Here is a 15,541-nt window from a genome sequence, read left to right on the forward strand (position 1 = left end):
TGTTTGGATGTGCAGATCAGGTTTTTTGAAATGTATTCTCTAGCCTTCTGATCGTGCACTCCCTGCCTCCTAGCTTCAGGTGTTTTAATTATAGTACGTCCAGTACCCCTCCACAGTGAGAGAGAATTTGAGTCCAAGGAGAGGTTTCACATGTACCCATTCAGATGGAGACGTTTATTCTCAGCGAGGTAGGTTTAGAGTAGGACCTTGTATAAGAGAGATGCCGTAAAGTGGCTACGAGGTACACATAAAATTGGCCATTTTTATGCGCTAAAAGCTCTCATTTTTCATATTTCTAGTGCAGTAATGCAGTTTAAATTTCGTGTTTTCAAGTTTGCATGTTTTTGCGCTGCAGTGTGCTGCCCTATTTATTTAACTATATACGAGTTGGCGACTTTGGGTTCAGCACCTGTTCACACTCAGTCTATGTTTGGATGTGCAGATCAGGTTTTTTGAAATGTATTCTCTAGCCTTCTGATCGTGCACTCCCTGCCTCCTAGCTTCAGGTGTTTTAATTATAGTAGGTCCAGTACCCCTCCACAGTGAGAGAGAATTTGAGTCCAAGGAGAGGTTTCACATGTACCCATTCAGATGGAGACGTTTATTCTCAGCGAGGTAGGTTTAGAGTAGGACCTCGTATAAGAGAGATGCCGTAAAGTGGCTACGAGGTACACATAAAATTGGCCATTTTTATGCGCTAAAAGCTCTCATTTTTCATATTTCTAGTGCAGTAATGCAGTTTAAATTTCGTGTTTTCAAGTTTGCATGTTTTTGCGCTGCAGTGTGCTGCCCTATTTATTTAACTATATACGAGTTGGCGACTTTGGGTTCAGCACCTGTTCACACTCAGTCTATGTTTGGATGTGCAGATCAGGTTTTTTGAAATGTATTCTCTAGCCTTCTGATCGTGCACTCCCTGCCTCCTAGCTTCAGGTGTTTTAATTATAGTAGGTCCAGTACCCCTCCACAGTGAGAGAGAATTTGAGTCCAAGGAGAGGTTTCACATGTACCCATTCAGATGGAGACGTTTATTCTCAGCGAGGTAGGTTTAGAGTAGGACCTTGTATAAGAGAAATGCCGTAAAGTGGCTACGAGGTACACATAAAATTGGCCATTTTTATGCGCTAAAAGCTCTCATTTTTCATATTTCTAGTGCAGTAATGCAGTTTAAATTTCGTGTTTTCAAGTTTGCATGTTTTTGCGCTGCAGTGTGCTGCCCTATTTATTTAACTATATACGAGTTGGCGACTTTGGGTTCAGCACCTGTTCACACTCAGTCTATGTTTGGATGTGCAGATCAGGTTTTTTGAAATGTATTCTCTAGCCTTCTGATCGTGCACTCCCTGCCTCCTAGCTTCAGGTGTTTTAATTATAGTAGGTCCAGTACCCCTCCACAGTGAGAGAGAATTTGAGTCCAAGGAGAGGTTTCACATGTACCCATTCAGATGGAGACGTTTATTCTCAGCGAGGTAGGTTTAGAGTAGGACCTCGTATAAGAGAGATGCCGTAAAGTGGCTACGAGGTACACATAAAATTGGCCATTTTTATGCGCTAAAAGCTCTCATTTTTCATATTTCTAGTGCAGTAATGCAGTTTAAATTTCGTGTTTTCAAGTTTGCATGTTTTTGCGCTGCAGTGTGCTGCCCTATTTATTTAACTACATACGAATTGGCGACTTTGGGTTCAGCACCTGTTCACACTCAGTCTATGTTTGGATGTGCAGATCAGGTTTTTTGAAATGTATTCTCTAGCCTTCTGATCGTGCACTCCCTGCCTCCTAGCTTCAGGTGTTTTAATTATAGTAGGTCCAGTACCCCTCCACAGTGAGAGAGAATTTGAGTCCAATGAGAGGTTTCACATGTACCCATTCAGATGGAGACGTTTATTCTCAGCGAGGTAGGTTTAGAGTAGGACCTCGTATAAGAGAGATGCCGTAAAGTGGCTACGAGGTACACATAAAATTGGCCATTTTTATGCGCTAAAAGCTCTCATTTTTCATATTTCTAGTGCAGTAATGCAGTTTAAATTTCGTGTTTTCAAGTTTGCATGTTTTTGCGCTGCAGTGTGCTGCCCTATTTATTTAACTATATACGAGTTGGCGACTTTGGGTTCAGCACCTGTTCACACTCAGTCTATGTTTGGATGTGCAGATCAGGTTTTTTGAAATGTATTCTCTAGCCTTCTGATCGTGCACTCCCTGCCTCCTAGCTTCAGGTGTTTTAATTATAGTAGGTCCAGTACCCCTCCACAGTGAGAGAGAATTTGAGTCCAAGGAGAGGTTTCACATGTACCCATTCAGATGGAGACGTTTATTCTCAGCGAGGTAGGTTTAGAGTAGGACCTCGTATAAGAGAGATGCCGTAAAGTGGCTACGAGGTACACATAAAATTGGCCATTTTTATGCGCTAAAAGCTCTCATTTTTCATATTTCTAGTGCAGTAATGCAGTTTAAATTTCGTGTTTTCAAGTTTGCATGTTTTTGCGCTGCAGTGTGCTGCCCTATTTATTTAACTATATACGAGTTGGCGACTTTGGGTTTAGCACCTGTTCACACTCAGTCTATGTTTGGATGTGCAGATCAGGTTTTTTGAAATGTATTCTCTAGCCTTCTGATCGTGCACTCCCTGCCTCCTAGCTTCAGGTGTTTTAATTATAGTAGGTCCAGTACCCCTCCACAGTGAGAGAGAATTTGAGTCCAAGGAGAGGTTTCACATGTACCCATTCAGATGGAGACGTTTATTCTCAGCGAGGTAGGTTTAGAGTAGGACCTCGTATAAGAGAGATGCCGTAAAGTGGCTACGAGGTACACATAAAATTGGCCATTTTTATGCGCTAAAAGCTCTCATTTTTCATATTTCTAGTGCAGTAATGCAGTTTAAATTTCGTGTTTTCAAGTTTGCATGTTTTTGCGCTGCAGTGTGCTGCCCTATTTATTTAACTATATATGAGTTGGCGACTTTGGGTTCAGCACCTGTTCACACTCAGTCTATGTTTGGATGTGCAGATCAGGTTTTTTGAAATGTATTCTCTAGCCTTCTGATCGTGCACTCCCTGCCTCCTAGCTTCAGGTGTTTTAATTATAGTAGGTCCAGTACCCCTCCACAGTGAGAGAGAATTTGAGTCCAAGGAGAGGTTTCACATGTACCCATTCAGATGGAGACGTTTATTCTCAGCGAGGTAGGTTTAGAGTAGGACCTCGTATAAGAGAGATGCCGTAAAGTGGCTACGAGGTACACATAAAATTGGCCATTTTTATGCGCTAAAAGCTCTCATTTTTCATATTTCTAGTGCAGTAATGCAGTTTAAATTTCGTGTTTTCAAGTTTGCATGTTTTTGCGCTGCAGTGTGCTGCCCTATTTATTTAACTATATACGAGTTGGCGACTTTGGGTTCAGCACCTGTTCACACTCAGTCTATGTTTGGATGTGCAGATCAGGTTTTTTGAAATGTATTCTCTAGCCTTCTGATCGTGCACTCCCTGCCTCCTAGCTTCAGGTGTTTTAATTATAGTAGGTCCAGTACCCCTCCACAGTGAGAGAGAATTTGAGTCCAAGGAGAGGTTTCACATGTACCCATTCAGATGGAGACGTTTATTGTCAGCGAGGTAGGTTTAGAGTAGGACCTCGTATAAGAGAGATGCCGTAAAGTGGCTACGAGGTACACATAAAATTGGCCATTTTTATGCGCTAAAAGCTCTCATTTTTCATATTTCTAGTGCAGTAATGCAGTTTAAATTTCGTGTTTTCAAGTTTGCATGTTTTTGCGCTGCAGTGTGCTGCCCTATTTATTTAACTATATACGAGTTGGCGACTTTGGGTTCAGCACCTGTTCACACTCAGTCTATGTTTGGATGTGCAGATCAGGTTTTTTGAAATGTATTCTCTAGCCTTCTGATCGTGCACTCCCTGCCTCCTAGCTTCAGGTGTTTTAATTATAGTAGGTCCAGTACCCCTCCACAGTGAGAGAGAATTTGAGTCCAAGGAGAGGTTTCACATGTACCCATTCAGATGGAGACGTTTATTCTCAGCGAGGTAGGTTTAGAGTAGGACCTCGTATAAGAGAGATGCCGTAAAGTGGCTACGAGGTACACATAAAATTGGCCATTTTTATGCGCTAAAAGCTCTCATTTTTCATATTTCTAGTGCAGTAATGCAGTTTAAATTTCGTGTTTTCAAGTTTGCATGTTTTTGCGCTGCAGTGTGCTGCCCTATTTATTTAACTATATACGAGTTGGCGACTTTGGGTTCAGCACCTGTTCACACTCAGTCTATGTTTGGATGTGCAGATCAGGTTTTTTGAAATGTATTCTCTAGCCTTCTGATCGTGCACTCCCTGCCTCCTAGCTTCAGGTGTTTTAATTATAGTAGGTCCAGTACCCCTCCACAGTGAGAGAGAATTTGAGTCCAAGGAGAGGTTTCACATGTACCCATTCAGATGGAGACGTTTATTCTCAGCGAGGTAGGTTTAGAGTAGGACCTCGTATAAGAGAGATGCCGTAAAGTGGCTACGAGGTACACATAAAATTGGCCATTTTTATGCGCTAAAAGCTCTCATTTTTCATATTTCTAGTGCAGTAATGCAGTTTAAATTTCGTGTTTTCAAGTTTGCATGTTTTTGCGCTGCAGTGTGCTGCCCTATTTATTTAACTATATACGAGTTGGCGACTTTGGGTTCAGCACCTGTTCACACTCAGTCTATGTTTGGATGTGCAGATCAGGTTTTTTGAAATGTATTCTCTAGCCCAGAGGTCCCCAACTCCAGTCCTCAAGGCCCACCAACAGGTCATGTTTTCAGGATTTCCTTAGTCTTGCCCAGGTAATAATTGCATCACCTGTGCAATGCAAAGGAAATCCTGAAAACATGACCTGTTGGTGGGCCTTGAGGACTGGAGTTGGGGACCTCTGCTCTAGCCTTCTGATCGTGCACTCCCTGCCTCCTAGCTTCAGGTGTTTTAATTATAGTAGGTCCAGTACCCCTCCACAGTGAGAGAGAATTTGAGTCCAAGGAGAGGTTTCACATGTACCCATTCAGATGGAGACGTTTATTCTCAGCGAGGTAGGTTTAGAGTAGGACCTCGTATAAGAGAGATGCCGTAAAGTGGCTACGAGGTACACATAAAATTGGCCATTTTTATGCGCTAAAAGCTCTCATTTTTCATATTTCTAGTGCAGTAATGCAGTTTAAATTTCGTGTTTTCAAGTTTGCATGTTTTTGCGCTGCAGTGTGCTGCCCTATTTATTTAACTATATACGAGTTGGCGACTTTGGGTTCAGCACCTGTTCACACTCAGTCTATGTTTGGATGTGCAGATCAGGTTTTTTGAAATGTATTCTCTAGCCTTCTGATCGTGCACTCCCTGCCTCCTAGCTTCAGGTGTTTTAATTATAGTAGGTCCAGTACCCCTCCACAGTGAGAGAGAATTTGAGTCCAAGGAGAGGTTTCACATGTACCCATTCAGATGGAGACGTTTATTCTCAGCGAGGTAGGTTTAGAGTAGGACCTCGTATAAGAGAGATGCCGTAAAGTGGCTACGAGGTACACATAAAATTGGCCATTTTTATGCGCTAAAAGCTCTCATTTTTCATATTTCTAGTGCAGTAATGCAGTTTAAATTTCGTGTTTTCAAGTTTGCATGTTTTTGCGCTGCAGTGTGCTGCCCTATTTATTTAACTATATACGAGTTGGCGACTTTGGGTTCAGCACCTGTTCACACTCAGTCTATGTTTGGATGTGCAGATCAGGTTTTTTGAAAAGGCTTTAGACAGGGAGGCCAGGGATTCTGTCAGGCTCCGGCCCCCACAGGCAAGAGACACCCTGGATAAAGTTCTACTAATACTTTATACAGGCAAGATATATATCTTGGTACCGTGTTAGCTAGTTAATAGTAAAATATTTAGAATTGAGAGTCCTCAGTGGTTGATACCTTTTAATGGCTAACTGAAAAGATGGTAACAAATTGCAAGATTTTGAGACTACTCAGGTCTCTTCATCAGGCATAGACCTGATGAAGAGACCTGAGTAGTCTCGAAAGCCCAGCTTGTGACAGGCCTACGTGATGTGATGCTGAAGCAGGTTTTGCAGGAAAGCCTGAGAGTCAACCTAGTATGACCTTCTCTGAAATAGGAAGTGAGGCGCGCATGCGCGAGCAGGATCAGGGAATGACAGTTCATGTGGGGAAGGTTTGGAGTGGGGAGGTGTCCACCAACACAGTTACTGCACCCCAATGGGTAGAAGATTTGTGTAAGGAAATACAGCAGATACACAAAGAATTGGCTGAAACAAAAAAAACCCAGCCGTAGCTGTCAGCCCTCCTAAAAATCGTCGAGAGCCTGTTCCCCGGTGAGAGATAAGAATGGACCGTGGGGGAGGACCCACGGCATGTTATAGCTGCAGAAGGTTAGGACATGTGGCCCGGTGGTGCACCCAAAGGGGAAGGTCTCTCCAGCGCCGTCCGTTAAACTAAGGGGCTCCAAGCCTGGGGGACGCCGCCTGGAGCACGCCGCCTGGAGCCTGTTCCGTTAAGAAGGAGTACTAGAAGTCCCACAAATCTGGTGTCTGTGTACCCCCTAGTCTGGGCCGAGATGAATGGATGAGCTGTACACTGTTTAGTTGATATGGGTTCTCAGGTGACCACAATGCTCGGAGTATACTTCTGTCGGCAATTGACTGAAGCGATGCGGCCTGAATGGGGTCGAGTGATCAAGCTCATGGCAGCCAATCAATTGCCCCTCCCGGTCACAGGGGTGGTCTGGATGAATATAGTGGTCAGCAGGAAAGACTTGGGAAGTAAAGGGGTGGTGCTGACAGCCGGAGAGGCCAGTGAGGAACATACAGTCATGTTGGGCATGAATGTTCTGAAGGAGTTTGGAAGTCTCCTTATCCATGAGTCCCCAGATAGATTCCTTAAACAATGGAGTACTCAAACGCCCCAGAGAAAAATCCTTAAGCAGCTGATTAGAGCCGCCCAAGCCCAAGAGACCTCCAGTTGTGTAAAGACATTGGGGAAGGTAATTGCCCCTACTTCATTCAATCGAGTCATACCGCCAGGTCAAACCATGCTGACCCTGCCCATCCGGGCTTGTACCCCCCTGGAAAGCGTGGAAGTACAGATTGGGCTGAGCATTCCCGAGCAGCTACCGCCAGGAATTCTTGTATCACAAACGTTAGGTACGGTGCGAGATGGAGCAGTACTTGTGCGCTGTGTGAATTTGGAGAAGAAAGATGTAACCTTACCCCCCAGTAGTGAAGTGGCCCACATCATGGGCATGACAGAAGAGTTGGTGCCACCGCAGGCCGTACAGCTAACCGTCAAACAAGGAAATCCCTGGATGGTGACCGTGGACACGGCATTGCCACCTGACCCGCGGCATTTGAAAGAGGAGCGTCGGATTCTAGAGCAGATGAGAGCTGAACTAACTGAACTCGCACCCCAGTAAGTACAGCAGGTGGAGGCCCTGTTAGGAAAATATCAGAATGTGTTTGCAAAACACGAGAACGATTTTGGGTGCACCACGACAATCACCCATGAGATTGCTACTAGAAATATCGCGCCCATAGGAGAGCGTTATCGTCAGATCCCTCCCCAAATGTAACAAGAGGTGAAAGGTATGCTGTCCCAGATGCTCTAGAAGGGGGTGATTCGAGAAAGCCAGACCCCCTGGGCTGCCCCCATCGTGTTGGTGCGGAAGAAGGACGGGACATTACGTTTCTGTGTGGATTACTGCAAGCTTAATGCCTTACGGTGTCGGGCTCGTACCCGCTGCCGAGGATTGAGGAGTCCTTGTCCACTCTGGGGAATGCTAAGTACTTTTCCACCATGGATATTGCCAGTGGCTACTGGCAAGTGCCTAAGTTCAAGCAAGACCGAGCCAAAACAGCCTTCATACTCCCAATGGGGTTATTCGAGTTTGATGCCTTTTGGCCTAGCCAACGCCCCAGACACGTTTCAGCAGCTCATGGAAAGATGCTTGGGAGATTTAAACTTTGAGGCCACCCTGATTTATCTGGATGACATCATTGTTTTTGCTCCCTCGTTTGAAGGACATCTTCAGAGACTCGAACAAGTACTGAGTCGCCTGCAATAACATGGGCTAAAAGTGAGGCCTCAGAAGTGTCATCTGTTCTGCACTCAAATTGAATATCTAGGACATGTCATCTCCGCGGAAGGAGTGAGACCATCTAGTGAAAAGATTGCTGCGGTGCAAGATTGGCCTACCCCAAAGACCGTGAAAGATGTGTGAGCTTTCCTAGGACTCACAGGATATTTCAGACGCTTCATAAAGAATTTCACCTTTATCGTGAACCCACTACTGGAGTTATTAAAGAGAGTGCCATATAGTGCAAGAAAACAGAACTGTACAATGGGGTGAACGACAAGAGGAAGAATTTCAAGCCCTGAATTTGGCCTTGACCAGTGCTGGCCTATGCCACCTTCACGCAGCCGTTCATTCTGTATACAGATGGGAGTCTACATGGATTCGGAGCAGTGTTGTCCCAAATTCAGATGGGAGAAGAGCGAGTGATCGCCTATGCGAGTTGTTCCTTACATGATTCTGAGAGGAACCCGGAAAACTACAGTTCCTTTAAGCTGGAGTTGTTGGCATTGGTGTGGGCCATGACGGAGAAGTTTGCAGAGTATCTGTCCAGCTCCAAAGTCCATGTGCGTACAGATAACAATCCATTGGCCCACTTGGAGAGAGCAAAACTTGGGGAGCTGGAACAGCATTGGGTTGCCTGGATGGCAAAGTTCCACTACAAAATCACTTACCAGCGTGGAGCAGAGAAAACCCATGCTGATGCCTTGTCCCGAGTGGACTATGGGAAACCCAGGCCCAACCCTGACGAAGAATTGGAGGCTGAGGAGGTTCCTATATTCAGAGATTCTACTAGGACGGTGGCAGCCATGTTGGAGCAGGTGCAGACAGCGACTCAAGCCTGTCTACTGGGACAGTCCCATATTGAATGGGTCCGAATACAACAGGAGAACAAAGAACTGGCTCAACTTAGACAATAGGTGTCTTCAAAACAGTTACCCAGTCAGCAAGAGAGAGATACTCTGTCCCTTGGTGTCCTGCGGATACTGCGACACTGGGAAAGTCTACAATTGAGTGGTGGGATTCTGTACCGAAAGGTTCTACTGCCGTGGGAGCTGAGCATCACCTGGCAAACCGTGATTCCTGATACGCTGCTGTCTCAAGTGGCCACAGAGGTGCACGAAAGAGGGGCTCATTTTGGACAGGAGAAAACCTTTCAGTGGCTACAAGGACTGGTATTTCATCCTCATTTGAAATCAGCAGTGGAAGAAACCTGTCAATGTTGTTGGAGCTGTGAGTTAGCCAACATAGAGCCCCCATACAAGCCATAGCGACATCTGCTCCGCTGGAGTTGCTAATGATAGATTATCTAACCATTGGCCCAGCACATCAACGATTACGAACATTGCTTGGTGATGATGGATCACTTCACGAAGTTTGCTGTTGTGACCCTCTGGTCTCTGACATGCTGTGACTTCTGACCCACCCCTCCTGAGCCGACACTAGAGGCTGCTCTGATCACTGAGACAGTAGGATGCAATTGTACAGCACGCATCCTCCTTTTTGCAGCCATACACCTCTCAACACAGCAAGGGAAGGTAAACCACAGGCCTGAGAGGCAGGGATCACAGCAGTGGGGAAGCAGCGGTCAGTGCACAGGCAGAGTAACTTTCACCTGACTCGCTGTCACCCCCACTGCAGTCTGGCAGGAGATCCAGGGCTATGGGCAAAACATTCGGTGCAGAAGCCCAGAATGTTTGCGCTAGCAACACCCCTGTCTGATTAGACAGACCGGTTATTGCTACAAACTGATCATTCTGTGCCCATCATTCTTCATCAGCCTGTGTAAAGAGGCCGGTAAGCAAGCACCAAGTCACTTCAATATTGTCGATCGTGCTTGTTTAGTGGTCTGATCTGAGACCATGTAAATGCAACCTAAATGTTTATTTGTGATGGTGCAATATGTTAGCATTTGGGGCTCTATTTTAAACTACTGTCCAGAGCCTCATTTTGTCTTAAACTGGCCCTGCTTAGCGCTTACAATAATCTGCTGTATTTTTTTCCTTGTATATTATGTAGTCATAGAAGTTTGCACCTGTCCACACTATTGTGTTCAGTGTTCTTGTAATTCTTTTTTTTACAGTATGGACAATAAGCCTAATGCCATGGGAAAGCAAAAATTAAATGCAGCATCATAGGGAACAAAATGGCCCAACAGTAATGGCTTTCATTGCCTCGATGTATGAAGGTTTTGTGACATTGTTTCAATTCTTCTACTAAAGCACTTGAAGACCTTTCCTTAAAGGGACTCTGTCACCTGAATTTTGAGGGAACAATCTTCAGCCATAGAGGCGGGGTTTTCGGGTGTTTGATTCACCCTTTCCTTACCCGCTGGCTGCAATATTGGATTGAAGTTCATTCTCTGTCCTCCGTAGTACATGCCTGCACAAGGCAATCTTAACCCGATATTTACCCTGGTTACCAGTGAACACATCGCTGGATCGGCGTCACACACTCCGATCCAGCGATGACAGTGGGTGATCAGCGACCAAAAAAAAGGTCCTGATCATTCCCAGCGACCAACGATCTCCCAGCAGGGGCCTGATCGTTGGTCGCTGTCCCGCATAATGATTTAGTTAACGATATCGTTGCTACATCACAAAAAGCAACTATATCGTTAACGAAATCGTTATGTGTGAAGGTACCTTTACTGGGCTGCTTACTGCAGTTTTGATAAGATCACTACTTTCTCTGCTACAGATCTACCATATCTCTGAGTGCTGAGCTCTGTATAACCCCACCCACACCACTGATTAACTGCTTTATGTGTACACTGTGCATAGGCAGATAGCTATCTAACAGTGCATGGGACAGGGTTATGCAGAGCTCTTGAATATGGAGGACTACATGGCAGCAGGTATACTAGTCCTCTAGTGATATTCTGCTGCCACTAAAACAGTAGTTTTATTAAAACTACAGCAAGCAGTGACATGTTGCTAGAATCAGAGTCTCTCTGTCTCTACATGATGCTGCTCTCAGATTACGTGGCAAAAACCTGATCACAGATTATCTTTAAACATTTCTAATTTTAATTTGCATCATTTTTCCCTAGCTGTTAAAACTTTATTACTATTAAAGCTGAATATATGCCACAAATGTGATGGTAAGATATTAAAATCATGGTACTTACAATGTCATCAAGAAGGTCTTTGATCCCTCTTATAACCAGCAGAATAAGCAAGGGTATCATAATAGCGAACCATGGCAGCGTGGATATTACAGGAACAGTCTGTAAGTAAGTTAGTAATTTAATAGTGTTAGAATATGCAATAACAAGTTCTGTTCTGCTCTCTGCTGTTTTATTAGTTTTTATAGGAAGCACTGCCATATATTTTGTTTCACAGTACTGTAACACACATTATTAATTCTTGTCAAACTGCAGTGTCTTCTTACAGAACTTTATAGGTGCAATTCATCAAATGTTTTATACCAGAAAAATTTGCATAAAAACCTTTGAAAATTTGCATCATTTTCAGGCATTCTCCAGCGAGGCCTTCATTAACACTTTTGTGTGCAACACTAGACTTTAAAGGGCTTTCCCACTAACAAAAGTTAATTTTAATCGTGGAATAATAATAACTTCCACAATTGGATGTGTTTAAATAAAATGTTCCTGTGCTGTGATAATCTTATAAATGTGCCCCTGCTGTGTACTGTGTAATGGCTGTGTCTTCTTCCCCTGCCCAGGAGCTGTGATATGATCAGACCATGTCCCAGTATGGTCAGACAGAGCCATTACACAATACACAGCAGGGGCACATTTATAAGATTATCTAAGCACAGGATCATTATATTTAGATACATCCAATTATTGAACTTATTACATGATCTATTGATTAAAATTAACTTTTGTTTGTGAGAAAAACCCTTTAATGAATCAGCTTCTATGAGTTAAAACAGGAAGGTTCTTCACAGCGAGTGTGATTTTACATATACAGCTCTGGCAAAAAATTAAGAGACCACTGCAAAATGTTCAGTTTGTCTGATTTTTCTCTTTATAGGTATATTTTTAAGTAAAATGTAAATTGTTCTTTTATTCTATAAATTTAGTATTTTTTTCTGACCAAGAAAATGGTCAAAATTATACAAAAGACACCAGTGCTTTCACACCTCAATTAATGCAAAGAAAACAAGTTCATAATCATTTAGAAACAATAATACTAATGTTTTAACTCAGAAAGAGTGCAGAAATCAATATTTTGTGGAATAACCATGATTGTTAATCACAGCTTTCATGCGTCTTGGCATGCTTTCCACCAGTCTTTCACACTGCTTCTGGTGCAAAACTTTAAGCACTTCTTTGTTTGATGGCTTGTGACTATCCATCATCCTCTTGATTACATTCCAGAGGTTTTCAATGGAGTTCAGGTCTGGAGATTGGGCTGCCCATGACAGAGTTTTGATGTGGTGGTCTCTTAATTTTTGCCAGAGCTGTATATTCCCTTGTGTGTTTCCACGTGTAAATACAAAAGCAGAACCAAGATAGAAGTTATTAACACGAAACTTGACTGGAGTTATGAATAGGGATGAGCGAATGCGCTACCTGAGTGGGTTGGGGGACACTCGCTTGGCACGGGATTCAAGCACTCAGGCATGGTTTCTCCACATAAGTCAGACTATTTGGTTTATTAATTATCATAAACCACATAAAGTTAATTTCATTACATTCATGAACTTGTCACGACCTCAAGTCTGTTCATGCAGCAGATAAACTTCTATTCCGTATATTATAATCCCCTTGTCCGGGGTTGCCTTCCAGGAGCTCCGCTCCTCACACCGACGCCATGTCAGTCCTGTCTTTGACAACACAGAAGCCATCTCAGGCTCTGTAGGTCCACGGTCTCTCCAAATGCTTCCAGGAAGTCTCCACTCACAGGAGACTCCAACACCGACCGTACAGGGCCACAGTCTCTCTAGGTGCATCCAGGAAGCCTCCACTCACAGGAGCTTCCAACACCAACCCTCCAGGTCCATGGTCTCTCTAGCTGCTTCCAAGAAGCCTCCACTCACAGGAGCTTCCAACACCGACTGTCCAGTTCCATGGTCTCGCTAGGTGCTTCCAGGAAACCTCCACTCACAGGAGCTTCCAACACAGACCTGACCTCTTCCAGGACCTTGCACATGGGCCATACAGATCCAAACACTCTCCAACATGTAACCCACACCCTGGTCACATTATGTAGCTGTAGCCACCCCCATACTTGGGTGGTGTGTGTGGTTAGCCAGTCCTGCCCAGCTCACCAGCTAACCCTATAAGCCCGCCCTTTTAAGTAAACCCAACAAACACTTGTGGAACTAGTCCCATCATAACCATGTCATTTTGGGCTAACAGCGCAGAGCACCTCTGGGACAAATACCGGCTTTTTACAATAATGCCATTCCCTAATTCACCATCATAATTATGCCTCCAAGCGCATCGTGAAGTGCACACACAGCGCCCCCTGGCTGTAACATGGGTCACTGCACCACATACCTTCTCCCTCTATTGAAACTTTCGGGGTTGAACACTTGACATAAACCAGGGTTCCCGATACCGGGTACCCATGTCACCTTGCCCGACAAGTCGAGACAACTGTCTCAGTTGGTTTTGGGCATCATTCAACATCACACCTTTGTTAGGCCTCCCCTGCCCCCAGCGGTCAGTTTGTCGGCCTTGGACTTCAACCCTTGAATCACCATCTGTCTGTGTCACTACACCCTTTTTAGTCTATCCACTTTCCAAGTGTACCCCTTCTCGTGACCTCTCTTTCCATGGCCGCCTCGCACTGTTGTTGCGGTCATGAGTCCACGTCCAATCGAGCCTAGTGACTGGTCTGAATCTGACTCTTCGCTACTACGTCTGCTACCGGGTCTCCCGCCTGGGTCACTGAACCTTGAGCTAACAGAGGATTCACTACTTTGAACTCTTCTATTCTTTAGGGTATCTTTTCATATCTCCATACCCTGGGTTGGAAGTGGTTGCCATCTTATATTCTGCAGCTTTTTATTAATCTGCAGCTGGTCCATTCTTAGCTGCTCTATTTCCCGCAGGAATCTCACCTGGTATTCAAGAAGCATTTGAATGTTCTTAAGGCTTTCTACTGAGCCAATTATGAGAAATGGAACCATTCCATCTTCACCAGCTACCTGGACTTCACCATCATCTTGAATCCTCACTCTTGCCACACCGGATCTATTCACCAGGTCTTGCATCACTTATCCAAATCTTCCAATGACTTTCCCCACCAGATTTCTGGGTACTTGAATGATATCTTCCACAAAGCCCAGCCGACTTTGAGCTTTCCTGGCCTGCTCCAAACATCGAACAGCTTCCTTATTCCTCAACAGGATCATCTGTTTCGTGCGAAGACATTGTATGTGCATATCCTTCAGGATAGCCACCCTTTTCACTGTGACTTCCTTAGTCGACAGTACGACCAACTGCTGAGTTTCCGGTGCCCAGTGCACCCTACACGCATCGACTGCTTTTTAAAGGCCTCATGCACACCTTCACTGGTACAGGCTTCTTGCACCTCTTCGGGTACATCTATCACTGTCTTGAAGAGTGAGATCTCACTCTCTTCATAAACAGATGGCTCCTGTTTTGCTTCGGACCTTTCCATCAAGACATCTGCCACGACCGGGTGACTGTCTTGTTCTGCTTTTAGTGCCAATTCTTCCTCCACTTTACACTCTTCCAGATACCTGGCCAGATTGGGCACTGGCAGCTTCACCTCGTTACCACTCTGGAACCACCGCTGTAGGTCTGTGACCACATTCTCCTTCTCTAAGAAGACCTCCTAAAGTTTCTCTGAGCACTTCCACATCTTACCTTAAGGCCTTAGTCACACTTTGCCATGTTGACAGGTGATCTCTGAGCTCAGAGACTTCCTTCTTCAGCTCATCCCCCCTGTGCTCAGCTGCTTATCTCAGATGCCTTAACTCGGCCTGTAAATCTGACACCTTTTGCTTTTCATGAGACAATCCTTTGGCGAGATCCTGGACCTCCTGTGCTTCCTTTTCTCCGAGCTGAGCCTTGACTACTGAGAGATCAGACTCCAGGTGATGCACCTGACCCAACTGTGCTGAGTTGGCAGCTTCCATACTCAACACCTTCAACCTCTCATTCGCCAGCTGTTGACAGACCTCCTCTAGTTGTCCAGTGACAGTGGTCGAATTCTCCTCTTTATCAATCTTCTCAGAGGGTGCAATTTGTTCAACCCCTTTGCCTCTTTTAAATCTCCGGTGACAGGAGGAAGACTTGCCACTTGTACCTGAGTCAGCTTTACTGCACTTTTTTATGCTTTCGTCACTGTCTGAATGGGAGTCGTCACCACCGGATCGGTCATCCTGGAACCAGCGGTCCCCATTTCTATCGGTGTCGAACCCCAATCCTGGAGCTTCCCCATCTTCAATGGTCACACCTTTCGTCACCTCTGCCAAGTCCCAGAGTTGGTCAGACCCACACT

General features: G+C 44.8%; 1 protein-coding gene across 1 annotated transcript in view; it reads right to left on the reverse strand.

Moving 5' to 3' along the window:
- The window catches only part of ATP8B3 (ATPase phospholipid transporting 8B3), a 652,733-nt gene that overhangs the window by 573,661 nt on the left and 63,531 nt on the right, over positions 1 to 15,541 (reverse strand). Inside the window, exon 4 of the mRNA XM_069740644.1 lies at positions 11,224 to 11,322. Coding sequence (XP_069596745.1) covers positions 11,224 to 11,322 — 99 coding nt within the window. The remainder of the gene's footprint in view (positions 1 to 11,223; positions 11,323 to 15,541) is intronic.

The sequence above is a fragment of the Ranitomeya imitator genome, chromosome 1 (assembly GCF_032444005.1).
Source record: "Ranitomeya imitator isolate aRanImi1 chromosome 1, aRanImi1.pri, whole genome shotgun sequence".
NCBI classification, from domain to species: Eukaryota; Metazoa; Chordata; class Amphibia; order Anura; family Dendrobatidae; genus Ranitomeya; species Ranitomeya imitator.